The sequence below is a fragment of the Tupaia chinensis genome, unplaced genomic scaffold, assembly GCF_000334495.1.
Source record: "Tupaia chinensis unplaced genomic scaffold, TupChi_1.0 Scaffold141490_1, whole genome shotgun sequence".
NCBI lineage: Eukaryota > Metazoa > Chordata > Mammalia > Scandentia > Tupaiidae > Tupaia > Tupaia belangeri.
In genome coordinates this window covers 940,414-957,310 of record NW_006201352.1, presented here as the reverse complement: position 1 = coordinate 957,310, position 16,897 = coordinate 940,414, and the positions used below count along the sequence as shown (strand labels likewise).

At 55.0% G+C, this 16,897-nt stretch overlaps 1 protein-coding gene across 1 annotated transcript in view; it reads right to left on the bottom strand.

Moving 5' to 3' along the window:
• NSG1 (neuronal vesicle trafficking associated 1) overlaps positions 1 to 16,885 on the bottom strand; it is a 34,279-nt gene extending 17,394 nt beyond the window's left edge. Inside the window, exons 1-3 of the mRNA XM_006163191.1 lie at positions 16,862 to 16,885; positions 16,347 to 16,501; positions 12,751 to 12,867 (exon numbers count right to left, since the gene is read on the bottom strand). Coding sequence (XP_006163253.1) covers positions 12,751 to 12,867; positions 16,347 to 16,475 — 246 coding nt within the window. The 5' untranslated portion in view covers positions 16,476 to 16,501; positions 16,862 to 16,885. The remainder of the gene's footprint in view (positions 1 to 12,750; positions 12,868 to 16,346; positions 16,502 to 16,861) is intronic.
• Between the last annotated feature and the right edge of the window lie 12 nt (positions 16,886 to 16,897).

Genomic DNA, 16,897 nt, shown 5'->3' with positions numbered 1-16,897 from the left:
TTAAAACTCACACCGGGCGCATGTGCATGCGTGCCCAAGATCCCGAGAAGAGAATGGAGGAGAAGGGATTGTGGCGTGACCATCCCCCCTGGGGGGTGATTTCTCGCTTTCTGTCTCTATGTCTCTCTCTGTCTGGCGAGGGCACGTGCCCTATAGCGAAAATCTCTCCAATAATAATAATAATAATAAATTTTTTAAACAAAAAGGATACTTTGGTCAAAGGAGAAACTACCATCCATTACCCAGGACTGGGAGTAAGATATCCCCGGCTGCAGGTCTGCGTGGCCTCACGTTGACCCTGGAGTGGGCATTGACCCCCCTGGACCCTGGGTCCCCTCCCAACTTAAGGGCGATGCCGACCCGGCACCTGTGTTCATGGTGGGGTGTACCAGAGACCTCGTGCCAGCTGGCAGCAGGGTGCAGCCAGCGCTTATTCTGCAACTCGGGCCTCCTTCCTGCGCACACGGCACTCTGAGACCATCCAGTTCCGCAGCTCCCTAACACTGTGCAGCCCAGTCATGGGAAAGGCTGCGTACCAGACTCATGGGAGCTTCCAGATGTCACCCAGTGACAGCAGAACATCAAGTGGGACCCAGTTTAAAACTTGCCAGTCGCTTCCCTTGTACCACCCAAGCTGGAACCTTGGGGACAGAAGTCCTGCGTCCGGTGCGCCATGGAGCTAGTGGCCCAGACTGCACACTGACTGCAGAATACGACCCTCCGTGGGCGCTCCAGAGACGTCTGCTCGCTCTGCACTGCGGTAGGCCATTTACTTATTTTCTTTAATTGCCTGAAAGTATGTGTGCAAAAGAGACAGAGCGCATGCAACCCCCAAGGGGCGTGGTCATGCCACAGTGTTTTCTCCTCTATTTCCCTATCACGTCAGGATTTGGGACAGATACACACACACACACACACACACACACACACACGGGTGTGATATTCAAGCCTCCAGGGCTGGGATTCAAACTGTGGTTTGCCAGGTAGGATCCAGGTCTCCATGCACTGCACTCAACAGTTTAAAATCTGTGCCCTCCTGTGGCAGCACCCACAAGGCAGGATTACTGGCTACGTTTTACAAATGGGGACGTGAGGATCAGACGTTACAGCTGGCCTAAAGCAAGCTGCCTGTGGTTGGCTAGATAATGGCCCGCAGGTACCCAAGTCCAAATCCCTGGAACCTGATGGCAAGGGGCTTTGCAGGTGTGCTTCCGTCGAGGATCTTGAGGTCCTTATCCATCCCGTGGTGTCCAGGTGGGCCCTAGATACAATCACAGGTGCCCTCATAAGAGGGAGATAGAGAGGCCCTAAGACAGAGGCGGCGATGGGAGGATGGGGCAGAGACGGGAAGAGGCTCCACGGCAGGGTCTGGAAGTAGGGAAGGGACCACAAGCCAAACAACGCAGTTCTCTAAGACAAAAAAGACAAGAAAATGGATTCTCCCCTGGAGGGCCCCACAGACAACTCCATTTGGGCCCAGTGAAACTGACGCAGGACTCGCGACTTCCAGACCCCCCGGTGCTGCCGTAAGTCCCAGGCTGGTGGGGACGGTTACAGAAGCCCATACCGCTCCAAGTGCCTCTCCCCACAGACAAGACCAAACTCCGTCTGGCACAGAGAGGCCTCCTGAAGGCTCCCTGAGGGTGAAGGGATGCCTCCGATTGGCAGATAATCCGTCTCCCGGTGAGCACCTACCGAGCGAGCGTGGGCACCTGGAGGCGACCAGCAGAGTGTCTGCACAGAACACTTAGCCTGCAGGAGGCCCGTCTGTCCTGCTTTTAAGCAAATGATCACACAAGAGAAACTGTGGGACCCCTCTGTGCCCGGAAACTGCAGGGCCCCTAGCAGATAAGCAGTGCCTGACTCCCATGCTTGCCCTTCTGGGATGGGACTTCAGGCTTGAAAAGACAAAGGCCAGAGTCCCTACAGTAGAAGGGTCTTTCCTAAAAGCAGGGCCTTTCTTCACTGTCCATGTTTCCGGTAAGCACCGGAGGCACAATGCCTGGGCTCACATGCAGGGACCCATGGAAATGTTCCAATTTTAACTTTGTTTCAGAGTCAGAAGAAGAAAAGTAATGACAATGAATCCAGCCTGGACAAAAATCCATTTTTAGGCCAAGGTCATGGTCATTTATCCTCTCTCTCCTCTTTTTGAATGGTGGGAGGCCCTAACATTCTCCATCTTACAGAACCCTGAGTGACCAGTGGACATTCTCAGGTGACAGTGGCCACCGTGGGGTAGAGCCCCTCAGAGGTCAGCTGAGCAGACGCAAGGGCGTACCAGCCCACAGCTCTGTCCCGGTGTCAAATTTTGCTGGGGAAGGCTTCCAGGAGGTGGTGTCTGGATCTCTGCCAAACTTAGAGAAGAGAGAATCTAATAGAAAGAAATGGTTTGTGCCAAAGGCCTGAGGCACCAAAGAACATGGTGGTGTCTGGCCAGAGGATCATCTGTCCTGACAGGGGACAGACACGAGCTGGGTGAAACAGGTGCCTGCCTGCCACACCTAAAAGCTGGAACCCAGGCAGGTCCTAGGCACTGCAGGACCTCAGGAGCATCTGCTCCTTTGTGCCAAACTGGCTCTTCTCACAGCACCACGCAGGACAGGCGGCCACGGGTCTAACACGTGTGTGCACACACGTGTGGGTTAGAGCAGAGCCTGCGTCGTCCCTGAATTCACAGCACTTTTGTGTAGTTGTCAAAGCAGCTCGAAAGCGAAGACAATGGGATGGAGTTACAGCTACTGCGTAGCATGTGTCTGCACTGCCATGTGGCCTCCAACGTGTGCCTGACAGAGGCCTCCGGTGGCCACACCTCGCTGCTGTGGAGCAGAAAGTCTAGTGCAGGCTGCCACCATGTCTGCGACACTGAGCTCTTTGGTGGCTGGGTAGGGAGCCACAGATCTCCTAAGAATGGTATTTCTAATACAAAAACACTATATAAAGACTTGCACAGAAAATCAATTATATTGAAATACAGTTATCAAAATATTGTAAAATATAGATGTGTGATATATGTGCTTATTTTACTTTATAAGACAGAGCGTGCACGGAGGAGGAAGTGCGGAGAGAGGCAGAGAGGTCATGTATGACAGTGTCTCACTGTCGTGGTCCTCTGCCCCAGGCTCCTCGCACACCAGGACCACAGGTGTGCACCACCATTCCTGGTGTGTTCATGGTGACCAGGATCCGAACCTAGACCTCCCATGTGGCCGCAGCCTTGCACAGCTGCACTTCATCACCTGCGCCAGCATGGCTGGGCCTGTGTACTTCTTTATTAGCAAAATAAACTACAAGCTCTTACAGATACTCTGATTTCAAAGGAACAATAACTGTGATCGCTATCCCAAGACCTTGGCAACAACTGCAGCGTGATATGAAAACACCTGCAATTTGCATTGGTGGCAAAAATCACAGGTTCTACTAATACATCTGTGGTTTATTGCCTCCATTAAAAAGCGAAAGAACTGGTACACTGAAAACTCGAAAATATTGCTGAAAGAAATGAAAGAGAATTTAAACAAGTGGGAAGACTCAGTTTATGATGCACTGGAGGAATCTGGAATTATTAAGATGAGAAAAACTATCCAACTGATCTACAGATTCAATACGATCTCTGTCATAGTCCCAATGGCCTTTTTTCTTCCAGAAGTAGACATTGCAAGGGACCCCCAAAGGACTAAAACAGTCTTGGAACATAACAAATTTGGACGACTCATCCTTCCCAATTTCAAAACTACGACAACACTGTAGTAAGCATGGCACTGACATACAAATAGACACATAAATCAATGGGATAGAATTGAGAGTCCAGAAAGAAAACAATGTGTGTATAATCAATGATTTTCAATAAGGGTGCCCAAACCATTCTCCGGGGCAAAAACAGTCACTAAGACAAATGGTGTTAAAACAACTGGATATTCACATGCATGAGAATAAAGTTGGACCATTAACTGACACGATATACAAAAATTCATTCAAAATGGATCAAAGACCTAAGTATAAAAGCTAAGCAATAAAATTCTTAGAAGAAAACATAGCGGTAAATCTTCACGACCTTGGATTTGGCAATGGTGTCTTAGATATGATACCAAAAGCACAAATAACAAAAGAAAAAAAAATAAACTGTACATCAGCAAAATTTTTAAATTTTGTGCATCAAAGAAACTAGCAAGGAAGCAGAAAAAGAACTCACAGAATGGTAGAAAATATTTGCAAGTCATATATAAGAATCTAATATCCGAAATGTATAGTTACAATTCAACAACACTAAGACAAATGACCCCGTTTTAAGAAGGGAAAGGACTTGAAGAGATATCTCCATGAAGGAGATATATAAATGGCCACAGGCCCACGGAAAGATACTTAACATCATTAACCATTAGGGAGAGACAAACCAAAACCATGGTGGAATATCAATACCCACTAGGATGGCTACAAATAAATACATAAATAATAACAAGGGTTGGTGAGAATGCAGAGAAACTGGAACCCTTGTGCAGTGTTTATGGGGATGTAAAATGGTGTCTCTGTTGTGGAAAAAAGCCTGACAGCTCTACAATGCGTTAAAAATTAAATTACCACATGAATTAGCAACTCTACTCCTTGGTATATACCGAAAAGAATCAAAAACAGATGTTCAAACAAACGCTTGAACATGAATGTTAACAATAACCGAAAAATGAGAACAACTCCAATGTCCATCAGTGGATGAATGGATAAATAAAATGTGGTCTCTCCACACTGTGGAATATTACTCAGCCATGAAAGCAATGAAGTACTGATACAGGCTACAGCATAGATGAAAACGTCACACTAATTGCAAGAAGCCAGAACAACACGTCACATATTGTATGGCTCTGTTTATGTCGCATGTCCAGGGTAGGTGCATCAACAGCGATAGAAAACAGGTGGGTGAAGGCCAGGACCTGAGGGGAGGGCAAATGGGAGTGACTGTGTAGTGCGTATGGGGTCTTTATTGGGGGTAATAAAAAAAAAATGTTCAGGAACTAGGTAGTGATGATGGTTGGAATGAAAGACTTTTAAAGGGTAAATGTGGCTGGTTTTTTTTTTTTTTTTTTTTTTTTTTTTAAAGGTTTTTGCCATAGGGCACAAGCACTTGCTGGAGAGAGGCAGAGAGAAGGAAAGTGAGAATCACCCCTTGGGGCGAGGGGAGGGTGGTCATGTCGCAATCCCTTCTTCTCCACTTCCTCTTGGGGTTTTGGGCATGCACACACATGTGCCTGGCTTAATTTTCAAGCTGCCAAGTCTAGGACTCAAACCACGGTTGGCCATGTGAGAGTCCTGTGCCTTAACCACCACACCGCCTACTGGCCCCTAAATGGCAAATGCTATGTGTATTCTAACACTATTTTAACACATGGGCCAGAGGAGGGAGGCAGAAGGCATAGGGTATCAACAACTGTTGAGAAATCCTGACAAGAGATGAGAGCACATTCAGACCAGTACGAAGCAAGAGGGATTTGAGGGGTGTTTTCTACGAAGAACAGCCAGAAACAGTTTTTTTCTTTGGAGAGGTTTTTGCTATAGGGCTCTTGTGCTCGCCAGAAAGACAGAGAGAGAGACAGAAAGCGAGAAATCACGCCCCAGGGGGGATGGCCATGCCACAATCCCTTCTCCTCCATTCCCCTCTCAGGATCCTGGGCACATACGCACACGTGCCCGGTGTGAGTTCAAGTCACCGGGTCCAGGACTCGAACCACGGTCAACTACATGGGAGTTCAGCAACATAGCCATTATGCTAACTGCTGGTCCCCAGGCCTATAATAGTTTGTAAGGAGGGACCATGTGTCCCAGATGCTTGGGACAGTCTTGGTTGATGGTTTCTGCCCAGCATTCCAACTGCTTTGTCCATTGTCACTCACAAAAGTGTCTTGGTTTGGGGTCCAGCCAGTAATGTGGGGGTTAAGGTGGCCTGATCCCACACAGCCAGTCGAGCAGCTGAACCCCGGACTCAGCAGCTGAAAAACCACACTGGTGTGTGTGCGTGCATACCCCAAATCCCAAGAGGACAATGGAGGAGCAGGGACTGCTGCATGGTCGGCACTGCAGGGGATGATTTCTCACTTTCCCTCTCTCTCCAGTGAGCGAATGTCCTCTATTGAAAAAAAATAGAATAGAATAAATAAAAAGATGTCTTAGTTTGGGCCATGAACTATATGATGACTCAACTCAGGGCACTCGCTCAGGCCTCAGTCCTCTGAACACTCGCCATGAGGTGGAATTAGCAGAAACTCCTTCGGATAGATGAGAAACGAACGGCATTTGAATTCGCTGTGCTCACATCTGCTCTCTGGTCTGGGTCCTGCTGGGGTCCAGACATCTGCAGCAAGGAAGAGTATCCCCATGGACCCCACTGGTACCGAGGACAGAGTGTGGTGGCTTGGGCGTGTCACATAGATGTGGGTCTAAATCGTTTGCCCACTCCTTGGTAGCTAGGTGACCGTGAGCCTATTCCTTAACCTCTCTGGCCTTAATTCCCCACCTACAAAACCAGGGCAGCAAGGCAACCTTCAGGGTCCGCTATTAACAGCCAAAGAAGCAATCTCAAGAAGCTCTGAACCCGAGAGGCGCTGGGTCGATGGTGCCGGGGTGTTCGTCCTCAGCTCTCTCTTCCCATCCTCGGGGGAGGGAAAGGAAATGAGCATTTCTGCTGAGTAATGCAGTAAAAAGAAAAAAAAAAAAACTGAGGAAAAGATGAATCCTGACATCTTCAAGCATTTACAGCACTAAATATTTTAGGTAACCCACACAAAAGTGAACACACAGACACATACACCACGAGATGACTCAGCCCACGTATTCTCTGATTCTGGACGGAGCCCCTACTGGCCCGTCGGCCTGGGAACTGAGGGCTGTGCAGCTGCAGGGCAGGAGGCTGGATCCCGCAGGACACCCAGCACAGCCGAGGTTCCCAGGGGTGTCCAAGCACATTTCCAGGATCTCGGGTCCCACCACCGCATAAAGACATGCCCCCCCACCAGACACAAACTCCTGAATGCCAAGGAAACAGCATCACTGTTCATAAATATTTAACAAATGCATCTTGGAACACACCGGGGGATTACTGGAGAGTGGAAACAGACAGACGGGCGCACAGGAAGCTCAAGGTCGTTAAGGACGCAGGAAAGAGATACAAACCACCTACAGAATCGTTTGTGACAGCAGGCAAGGGGCACCCCCACTAGAGCATTGATGGCCAACCACGAGGAACAATCACCGAGTTGCTCTCTCCTTCTAAGACGCCCTCCCAGCTCTGCGCTGACATGAGAGACGGTCGAGCGCAAGGATGACCCTGGAATCGCCGAAGGCCTGAAGGCCACATGGTGAACAGTGTCTGATCACCCAAATCCTTACGTCACAGGCAAAGAGAGGGTGTGTAGATGTTGAAAGTGTCAGCAGCTCTTCATAAGGGAGCGACAAAAACTAAAATGCAGGGAGCGTGCCCGACGGAACCTTCTCTCATCTGCCTAATTATAGACCTTCCATCTCCTGAGGGGAGGGAGAGAGTTCAGCTGCAGCCCCCCACAGCACCCCGACACGCCTGCTGCTCTGCATGGGTGAGGGGGGAAGTGCAATTCAGAACTGTTTGGGGTTAGTTCATTTGAGAACCCTCTGGGCCGTGTGTGCCCTCAGCAGAAACACACCTCCAGTTAATGGAGTGGCTGCTCTCCAGGCTGATGCTAACCTGCTCCCAAGCCTAGACTTCTGGCCGCCGGTGACTCATCCTGCCATCCCTGTGTGGCGGAGCCTCACAAAACCCTTCCCCACTCGGCAGTTACCTAGCAACCACCCTAGCAACCTCGTAGCCAAGAGATTAATCCCGAGTGAGAATCATAAAGTAACATCCAAAAAGACATTTCGTTTCAAGGGTGCCATCCAAAGATACATAAAGATGAGGCGCTCCCGAGCTGCACGAGTTAGAGACAAAAGGGGGACACGCTATTTACTTGTTGCTTCAACATCGGAGTGGCAGGAATTCGCTCCTGCGATGCACACAAAAGAGATGAAAAGAACGAAGACGACGGTTGGGCCAAGCGGCCACGCAGACGCCGTCCGGTCAGCAACACCATGGCAGGAGGTCCAGTCCCGGCCAAGACTGGGACTGGACCTGTGGGAGGAGCACGCGTGGGCCAGGAGGATCGGACCTTCCACTGCGCCCATCCCCCATCCAGGCTCGAACGTCACACAGTAGCAGCACGCCTGGCTGTGTGCAGGTAATCAGCCAGACCAAAAATATAACCCGCAACAAAAGGCTGGGAGAACATTCCAGAAGGGCAGGCACTGTCAGCATTTCCAAAAGGCACCAGCCCTCCTGATCCTTCCCTGCCTCGTGCTAGAAGCACCCCCAGCCAGGTTCAAAGACACGGTGTATGTTAGACTCTGCAGGAGACCTGTTAGAATGCGTGTTTCCAGGGTCCAGGATGCTTGTGTTAAAACTGAACGTCAGGTTCTCCCACACAAGTGGCCCAGACACACTTGGGGAAACCGTTCTGGAGGCTGCAGCTCACAGCCCCCACACACTGTGGAGCGGGGAGCCGGGGAGATCTCCCTGCTGGCACAGAAGGGCCTCGGGCAATCCCGAAGGTAGGAGGTGCCCTCAGAAAGCAGGTTGCTCAGCTGCAAGTCAGGGCTCTGGGCATCCTGGCCAGGCCGGCCGGCCCCACTGCAGCCCTGGCTCCCACCTGCCTCTGCCGGGCACTGACTGTGGCCTTGGGCAGGGGAGAATTGTGAGTATCACCCCAGCACAGGGCCCAGAGGGAGGACTCCACCTGCGAGCCACCACTGCCCTTACTCCATGCGAGGGACCCACGGGCAGACCGCGGCAGGCCCCACCTGCGGGAGGCCACAGCGCCATCAGCCACCTGCTTACTGACCAAGCTGTTACTGAGCAAGCACTGAATGCCAGAAGAGGCGGCCGTGAGTGCTGAGGCCCTGTGCCTTTACTCTGGGCCGATGTCCTCATCTCTGGAGGTGGCTGTGGCCTGCTTCCTCCCGAGTCACCAACTTTGAGGGGCCTTTCCTTTGAAGGGCCACCTCCCTAGACCCTGCAGGTACACCTGGTCACAGGCACGGGCCAGCCCAGCTCCACAGAGATGGGCAGCGGGGGGAAGGGTGGGGCTGGGACCATGGCGTGTCTGGGAGAGAGGACAAAAAAGGCAGGCCAACTTCACCAGGAGCTGCAGGTTCTTGGGCCTGCACTCCACTGCCTGAGGGGGAAGGAGAGTGACCAGGCAATCGATGGAGGACCACAGGGCAGCAGAGGGGTTTTGAATGAAAAAAGGAAAGGATTTGTAAAAGCAGAACGACCCAGCAGCGCCGTGGGTGCCTGGGCCAAGAGCTTCCCACACAACTGCATTCAGGGCATGACCTCCGGGGCCATGGCCAAGAGCGGGCTGGCTGCCTGGCCTTGGGCTCTCTGCCTCGGTTTCCCCAACTGTAAAAGCATCACATCCCGGTGCCTCCCTCGGGAGGTGTGTGTGAAGTTACAGGAGGTGAGAACTGCATTAATACCATTCGGGGATAATGAGCTTGGGGCAGAGCGCAGCTCATGGGAGCGCTCGCTCACTCTCAGATGCTGTGACTGCTTCCTTACGAAGGGCAGGAAAGCAGGCAGGCGCAGAGAATCCCAGCTGAGTGGGACCCAGGAGGCTTCCTGGCCACGGTGGACCTGAGCTGGCACTGGCAGAGACGGGAAGGGGTGGGGTCTGCAGAGCCGTACCCATGGCAGGAGACGTGGTGGGGAAGCGCTGGCTTTGGAACCAGAGTCCCACGGAGTACCCACCACCCTGTGACCATGTGGGGCTCACAGCCTCGTCGGTAGGGACGCCCCGACGGGGTGCCTGTGGGTTATGAAGGAGGCTGCAAACGCTAGCACAGGACGCACGGCAGGCCTACACGTGCGACAGGGAAGAGGCTTAGGCCGGTGCAGCAGTCTGAGCACCTACTGCATACACGGCCCTCTAGACAGCCCAGCAGGGGGAAGCAGAAAGACGAGGCAGAACTTCCGTCGCCAGGAGCTGGTCCGGCGGGAGCCTCAGGGTCTAAGGCAACAGGAGCCGGGCAACCGCAGTCCCAGCCGCAGCTGTGAGGAGCCCTGGCGGACGATGTACGTCACCGGCACTTCAGGTCAGAGACCTGGGGACCTGGCACACCAGGGGCATGCGACGGTGAGGGAGGAGCTGTTCAAGGGCCACACTGCCCCTGCCCTGTGGGGACCTAAAATGCTGGGGCTGTCGGGGCAAAGGTCACATCGGGCAGGAGAAGCCCAGCCACGCGCTGACACCCAGGTGGATCCAGCCTCAAGATGGAAGACATCACGACCTTGAAATTGAGGTTACTCCTGCCTCAACCGGGAGGCACCAGATCCCAGGGGAAAGAGCAGGACAGGTGACAGGCAACGAATGAGGCACGTGCTAATCCCCCCACCCCCACCCCGGGGCAGAAAAGAGGTGCTGGCTTCATGATAGTCTGTCTGGGGCCTGGCCATGACCGGCCAGTTACGAACTGCCCCGCCAGGAGCTGCGGAAAGAGCATCTCAGCACGGACAACACCTGCACCCCAGAGAGGCCACCGGCCCAGACCTTCCTGTGCCTCGACGTCCCCATCTGTAAAAGGTGCCTGCTCTCGGCAGTCGGCAGGAAGAGGGCTGCCGCAGGGTCAGGTGAGCCGACTCAGCAACAGCCCCCTCCAGACGCTGAGGACGGCAAGGCTTCTGGACTCCCAGGGGAGTCTCAGCACCAGGCAGGCAGGCCCTGAGAGCACTGTGGGGCGATGGGGAGGAGGAGGGACTGAAAGTCAGATTCCATCCTGGCTTCCTGCTGGCTCCATCAAACCACCTCACCCCTCCGAGACTCCACGCCCATCTACTTCCCCGGGCCTGCCCTCCACGATTCACAAGACTGTCCTAGAAAGGTACTCTGGAGAGGGCAGAGGGTAGGGGTGTACGAGCCCTGTGCACCCCACTCACAACCAGTGGGCAGCGTCCAGACAGCCAGCGAGGGCCACTCTTCAAGGCCTGGGGCCCACTGATGTCTCCCCATTCACCACTTTTCAGGGGAAAGGGCCACCGTTTTACCTTCTCTCTCAGGTTTCCCAAAGAGTGAATTTCCTGAAGATCAGTGTCCCACGTGTTCCTCGATCAGTGCTGCCTCAGACCCAGACTGTTGGGGAGGCTCCTCCCACCCAGACGTGGCTGACACCCTGCCCGTCACGGCCATCCTTCCTTCTCCTTAGGAGGCGGCACACAGGGCTCTGGAGCCGGGATGCCTCTGCCACTGTGCCTCAGCCTCACCGTCTGTAAAACGGGTTATACCAAGATTGCTGCCTCCTGGGGAAGGGGGCTTGGCTGAGTTCACCAAGGAAAGGACTCAGCCTGTCTGGCACGCAGGAAGGGCTGTGTACTAACTTCTGCTGCTGTTTCCCGCCTGGCACAGTAAGTAGGTATTTTAGTATTTGCTAAGTGATTTCATGTGTTCATAACCTTTGTCTAAAAGCAAGTGTATGGATGGGTTTTCCCTGTTATAAAAATTAGTAATATGTGATCGGTTGGGAGATGAAGAGCAAAATGTTTTTTTTTGAGAGAGATTTGTGCTATCGGGTGTGTGCACGTGCTGAAGAGACAGAGACAGAAAGTGAGAAATGACCACCTGGGGGGACGGCCACGCTGCAATCCCTTCTCCTCCTTTCTCCTTTCAGGATTTTGAGCACACAGGCACACGCGCCCGGCATGAGTTTCGAGCTGCTGGGTCTGGGCTCAAACCACGGTCAAGAAGAAAGAAACTTTTTAAAACCACAAGGGTGACAACTTATTGGGGACGGCTGGAAGCTGTCGGGTTTGTCCAGTTGGGATCAGCCCAGACCAGAGAAGCGATGTCATGTCCCACTCCTGTCCCTGTGCAGGTCATCTCTGTGGTGCCACAGCACCCTCCTGGGGCAGACGTGGCATTCTTCCCCCCGCCAGGGCCACTCACCTTGAACCTCTCGGTGACACCTTCGGTGATGCTGACGGTGAACTCGGCTATCTTGGGAGGACGCGCTTTCCCTTTCTTGCGATCAGGTTCATATTCGGTCTTAGTTTTCACAACCACCTTATCCGAGAAACAGAGGGACAGACAGTCAGGTACAGCCAGATGCTTTCAGACACACCGGCCCAAAGATGCCAGGTCTGGGGACACTGATGTACAAAGTCACCATTTTGCCAGGAAGTAGTTCACAAAAGGATGAGACCAGTCACCACTTACTGGAAATCCTCTGTGCCAGGACTTTCAGAGAAATGACCCATTAATAATCCTGATAGCAGCCCCAGGAGAAAAACATCATAACCGAGGGGCAGAGAAGTGAAGCCCGCTGACCAGGTCACGTGGGTGATCGGTAGAGAGACAGAGACAGAAAGTGAGAAATGACCACCTGGGGGGACGGCCACGCTGCAATCCCTTCTCCTCCTTTCTCCTTTCAGGATTTTGAGCACACAGGCACACGCGCCCGGCATGAGTTTCGAGCTGCTGGGTCTGGGCTCAAACCACGGTCAAGAAGAAAGAAACTTTTTAAAACCACAAGGGTGACAACTTATTGGGGACGGCTGGAAGCTGTCGGGTTTGTCCAGTTGGGATCAGCCCAGACCAGAGAAGCGATGTCATGTCCCACTCCTGTCCCTGTGCAGGTCATCTCTGTGGTGCCACAGCACCCTCCTGGGGCAGACGTGGCATTCTTCCCCCCGCCAGGGCCACTCACCTTGAACCTCTCGGTGACACCTTCGGTGATGCTGACGGTGAACTCGGCTATCTTGGGAGGACGCGCTTTCCCTTTCTTGCGATCAGGTTCATATTCGGTCTTAGTTTTCACAACCACCTTATCCGAGAAACAGAGGGACAGACAGTCAGGTACAGCCAGATGCTTTCAGACACACCGGCCCAAAGATGCCAGGTCTGGGGACACTGATGTACAAAGTCACCATTTTGCCAGGAAGTAGTTCACAAAAGGATGAGACCAGTCACCACTTACTGGAAATCCTCTGTGCCAGGACTTTCAGAGAAATGACCCATTAATAATCCTGATAGCAGCCCCAGGAGAAAAACATCATAACCGAGGGGCAGAGAAGTGAAGCCCGCTGACCAGGTCACGTGGGTGATCGGTAGCAGAAGGGCATGCAGCGTGACAGGTGACCCCTGGCCCAGTGCTCCTTTCACCTCTGGAGTGGACTCGTGGCTCTGGAGAGGGGGAGGTGCACCTGCTTTCTCACTGATCTTCATGGGCCGCCATGGGCAGAACGAGGGAGGATCTGGTGCACTGTTCCCACCCCTCCAGGATCATGCTGAAGGCGCAGGCAGTCAGCCTGTGAGGAGACAGGCCACAGCATAGTCTCTCTGTCTTGTCTCTCCCCTGCCCCTGCCACAACCCCAAAGGGTCTCTCTGCACGCGTTCTCCTTCTGCTCTCTACTGCACAGCAGGCAACGTTTTCTATCTGGAGAACTGGCCCTGCCTCTGCCCTGCACCTCCTCTGTCCCTCCACCAGCTTCAGGTGGACCCAGGAAGCCCTGCCCCAGTAACCAGCCTCTCCCTGGGATGGCCGAGCCTGGCTGGCCTCACTGGCACTGCCGTCATCATGCCTTGTTGCCAGGAACTGTTTACGTCTTTGTCCCCGCCAGACGAGGCGGTGTTCTAGAGCAGCGTTGAAGGGTTCCGTCTGTAGCCCCACGCCCCAGAGCAGGCAGCAGGGAGTGGCTGCTGGATTGGAGAACACTACCACTGCCATGCTCTTCTTCCCCTTCACTGTGTGGTCCAGTCTGGGGGAGACGCCTGCTCCCCATGATGGTGGGACCCAGGATAGAAGAGAGAATCCAGCAACTCAGGAGCTGGCTCCTGGCAAGAAACTGGAGGGACTCTCAGCCCGAGGTGTGGCCCTGGAAGTCAGCTGCAGGGGGAGAGCTGGAGAAAAAGTGGCCCCTGCCAGCTGTCACTGAAAGGGATCCCCCGGCCACAAAGCTCATAACCACACTCCTGCCCGCTCCGTTCTCTTACACGCAAGTTTCCCACAGTGCGGGCAGGTGGTGCACTGCGCATGTCGGCCGCCTGTGCCCACCCCAAGGAGCCCACTTCTAGAGGCAGTGCTTGGGCGTCACCTTGCCGTCCTCAAATCCCAAGTGTACTCGACTAGCGGAGTGACCTTGAGCATGCACGTGGCCACTGAAGCCCTTTCACTCCCCTGTAGAATCTCACTATGCTGTGATGCGGAGACCCAGGGCGCCATTCCGGTGTGCGACGCGGTCGACGGTGGGGACTACCAACCTCAAGTCAGTCTGCACCTGTGACAAGCAGGCTAGAGGACCGTGGGTGAGCCCCGTCTGTGAAATGGGGCAATGACAGTAGTTAGCTCCCGGCACTATCGGCACCTGAAGGAAATTAAATCCATGCAGCACACAGAACGCCGGGTACACAGAGCCATCCTGCCATCAGGTGTGACTGTCCCTGCACTGCTGTCCCCTTGCTCTCTGCCAATCCCTGGTGTACCTCCTGTACCTCGGGACTCAGAACGTGTCCTCACGTGGATTCCATGTGTACCCCAACTGCACTGGAGCCTCAGAAGCCATGCCACTTGAGGCAGGTGACAACTCCTCTCTGACCCTCAGTGAGTAACTCGCTGCTGTTGCTGCTGTGGGGTTAAGAGAGGCCCTGTGTGAGAGGTGGCTGTCTCCGAGGAGGGCGGAGCTGAGGCGCTGCAGAGACGACGCACCCCAGAGGACACGACCCTCAGCTGAGCCACCGGGGACGGGTCCTGAAAGCTCTCCGACTCAGTTTCCTCCTAAAAGATGACAGAAACCTTCTAGCCCAAGTCTCCATTTCCTGCTAGAACTCCCTGCTCTGGAGCACCCACGCCCTTTCTTTGAATACCCTCACTGCCTCTCAGAGGAGCAGGGATTTGACCTGTCCGAAAGCCTCCTCCCCCAGTAAGTCAGCTGTGCCAGATGGTTCTGGAATGAACAGACTAAGGGCAAAAGAAGAGGCTCTGGCCCAGCAGAGGGGTCACCTGATGGAGGTGCTACCTTGGGACAAGGAGCCCCTGGCACCGGCTCAGGCTGTCACCACCCTTGAGCTGGGCAGCAGGAGAAGGTTGTGGGGGCCGAGGCCAGGCTCTGCTAACTGGACACATCTACAGCCAGGCAGGGAGAGGGGGTAGAAGCTGAGGCCCAGGGGTCACCGGTGCCCGAGAGTGGCCTGGCGACTTGGGGTGCACAGTGCGACCAGCAGACCCTGCCGCCAGCACCTTCCTGCCTGCTCCCCCGACCCCTTACACGGACACAGAACTGGGAAAGTGGAAACCACTTCCCAGAGCTGAGGCAGCTCGCAAGGGTCCACCGTGGGAGTAGAGGAAGCCTCCACAAGGAAAGGCCCCTCCTACGTCACCCCTGCCCGTGGTCAGCCATCACCAACGGGGAAGGAGCGCCAAGTCCGAGTCAGAGCCCTCTCACCAGGGAACTGACTGAGGCAGTCGTAAAGTGCTCCGGGGAGCAGAGCGGGCTTACCGGGTCAGGGCGTCTGAAGCAGCACACGGTGGTCAGAGCCAACGTGTGTGGATGATTTTAGATCGGAGTTTTACAAAGCAATCCTCTTGACTTTTAAAGGTCATGTTTACCTTTTTAAGTGTTAAGTCTTGAAAATATTACCCTTAACAGATAGGAACTACTGAGTTGGATACTGTGCTCTTCAGAGGAGGCGCTTCTTTCAAGTTCAGCAAGAACACTGGAGGGAAGGCACGAGGGGGCTGTTCCCAGCCGCCTGGTGCCAGTGCCCAGCGAGCCGGACCCACTCGGAGATTTCACAGAACAAAGAGGGAGGCTCTGTGCGCGGGCACGCACCCTCGGCGCAGGGTGCCAGTGCGGCAGGGATGGGCAAAGGCAAGGAGCGCATCGACTCCCTCGGGAGGGCCCGTCCGGCCAAGCAGGGGGCTCCCCACCTCCGGGGCCAAGTCCGGGAAACGCACCACCCAGGAAGGCACGAGGGCCAGCCACGCCCGCTCCTGGGCTCACCCCAGATCCAGAGCCCCGAGTACCAGGGAGCCAGGGAGGAGCCGGGCAGCTCCAGGGAAACCCAAGAGACCTTTCGGACCGAGTTCCATTGTCAGGACGAAGCTGGCACCCGGGCGGGCTCCCAGCAGCACCGAGCTGGCCCCGCGCGCGAACCTCGTCCCCGCCCGGCTCCCTTCGCCTGCAGGAGCCGCCCCCACTTCGCGTCCCCGGCGCACGCGGCGCGTTTCTTTTGTTACGGCCGCCGCCAGAGATTTGGGGGTGCACGCCCGGCAGCGCAGGGGTGAGTGGCCCGGAGCCCCTTACCTTATCCGGGGGCGGGAACTGCAGTTGATTGACATCGAGGGGCGTCATCAGGGGAATGGTGTCGAAGCCATCCTCCAGCAGCGGCTGCTTGCTGCCCTTCTCCGCGAAATTGTTCCCCAACTTCACCATCGTTCCGGGAGACCCGAGGCTGCCGCCTGCGGAGGGAGGGCCGGGCAGCTGTCACCGCGAGCGGGACCTGGGCCGGGACGCGGGGAGGCGGGCCCCTCACACCCACCCGCTGTCCCGGGCGTCGCCGAGCGCCGAGCTCGCCGCCCCTGCGTCGTCTCCAGGGAGGGGTCCTGAGGACGCGAGTGTCCCAGCCCGACCGTGGGGGAGGGTGCCATGGATGTAGAGAGACCCCGCGGCCGGGAGGGCGGGTCCCGCCCCTGCCCCGAGGGTCTAGACGCGCCCCTCGTCCTGGCCCGCAGCACCCTGGCCTCCGACGGGAGCGGACGCGCATTCCCCGGACCCGCTTGTCCCCGAAGGGCCAGCCCGCGCGGCCCGGCCGCGCCCACCTCCCCCAGCTCCCGCCGGGCCGGGGTGCGGGCCTC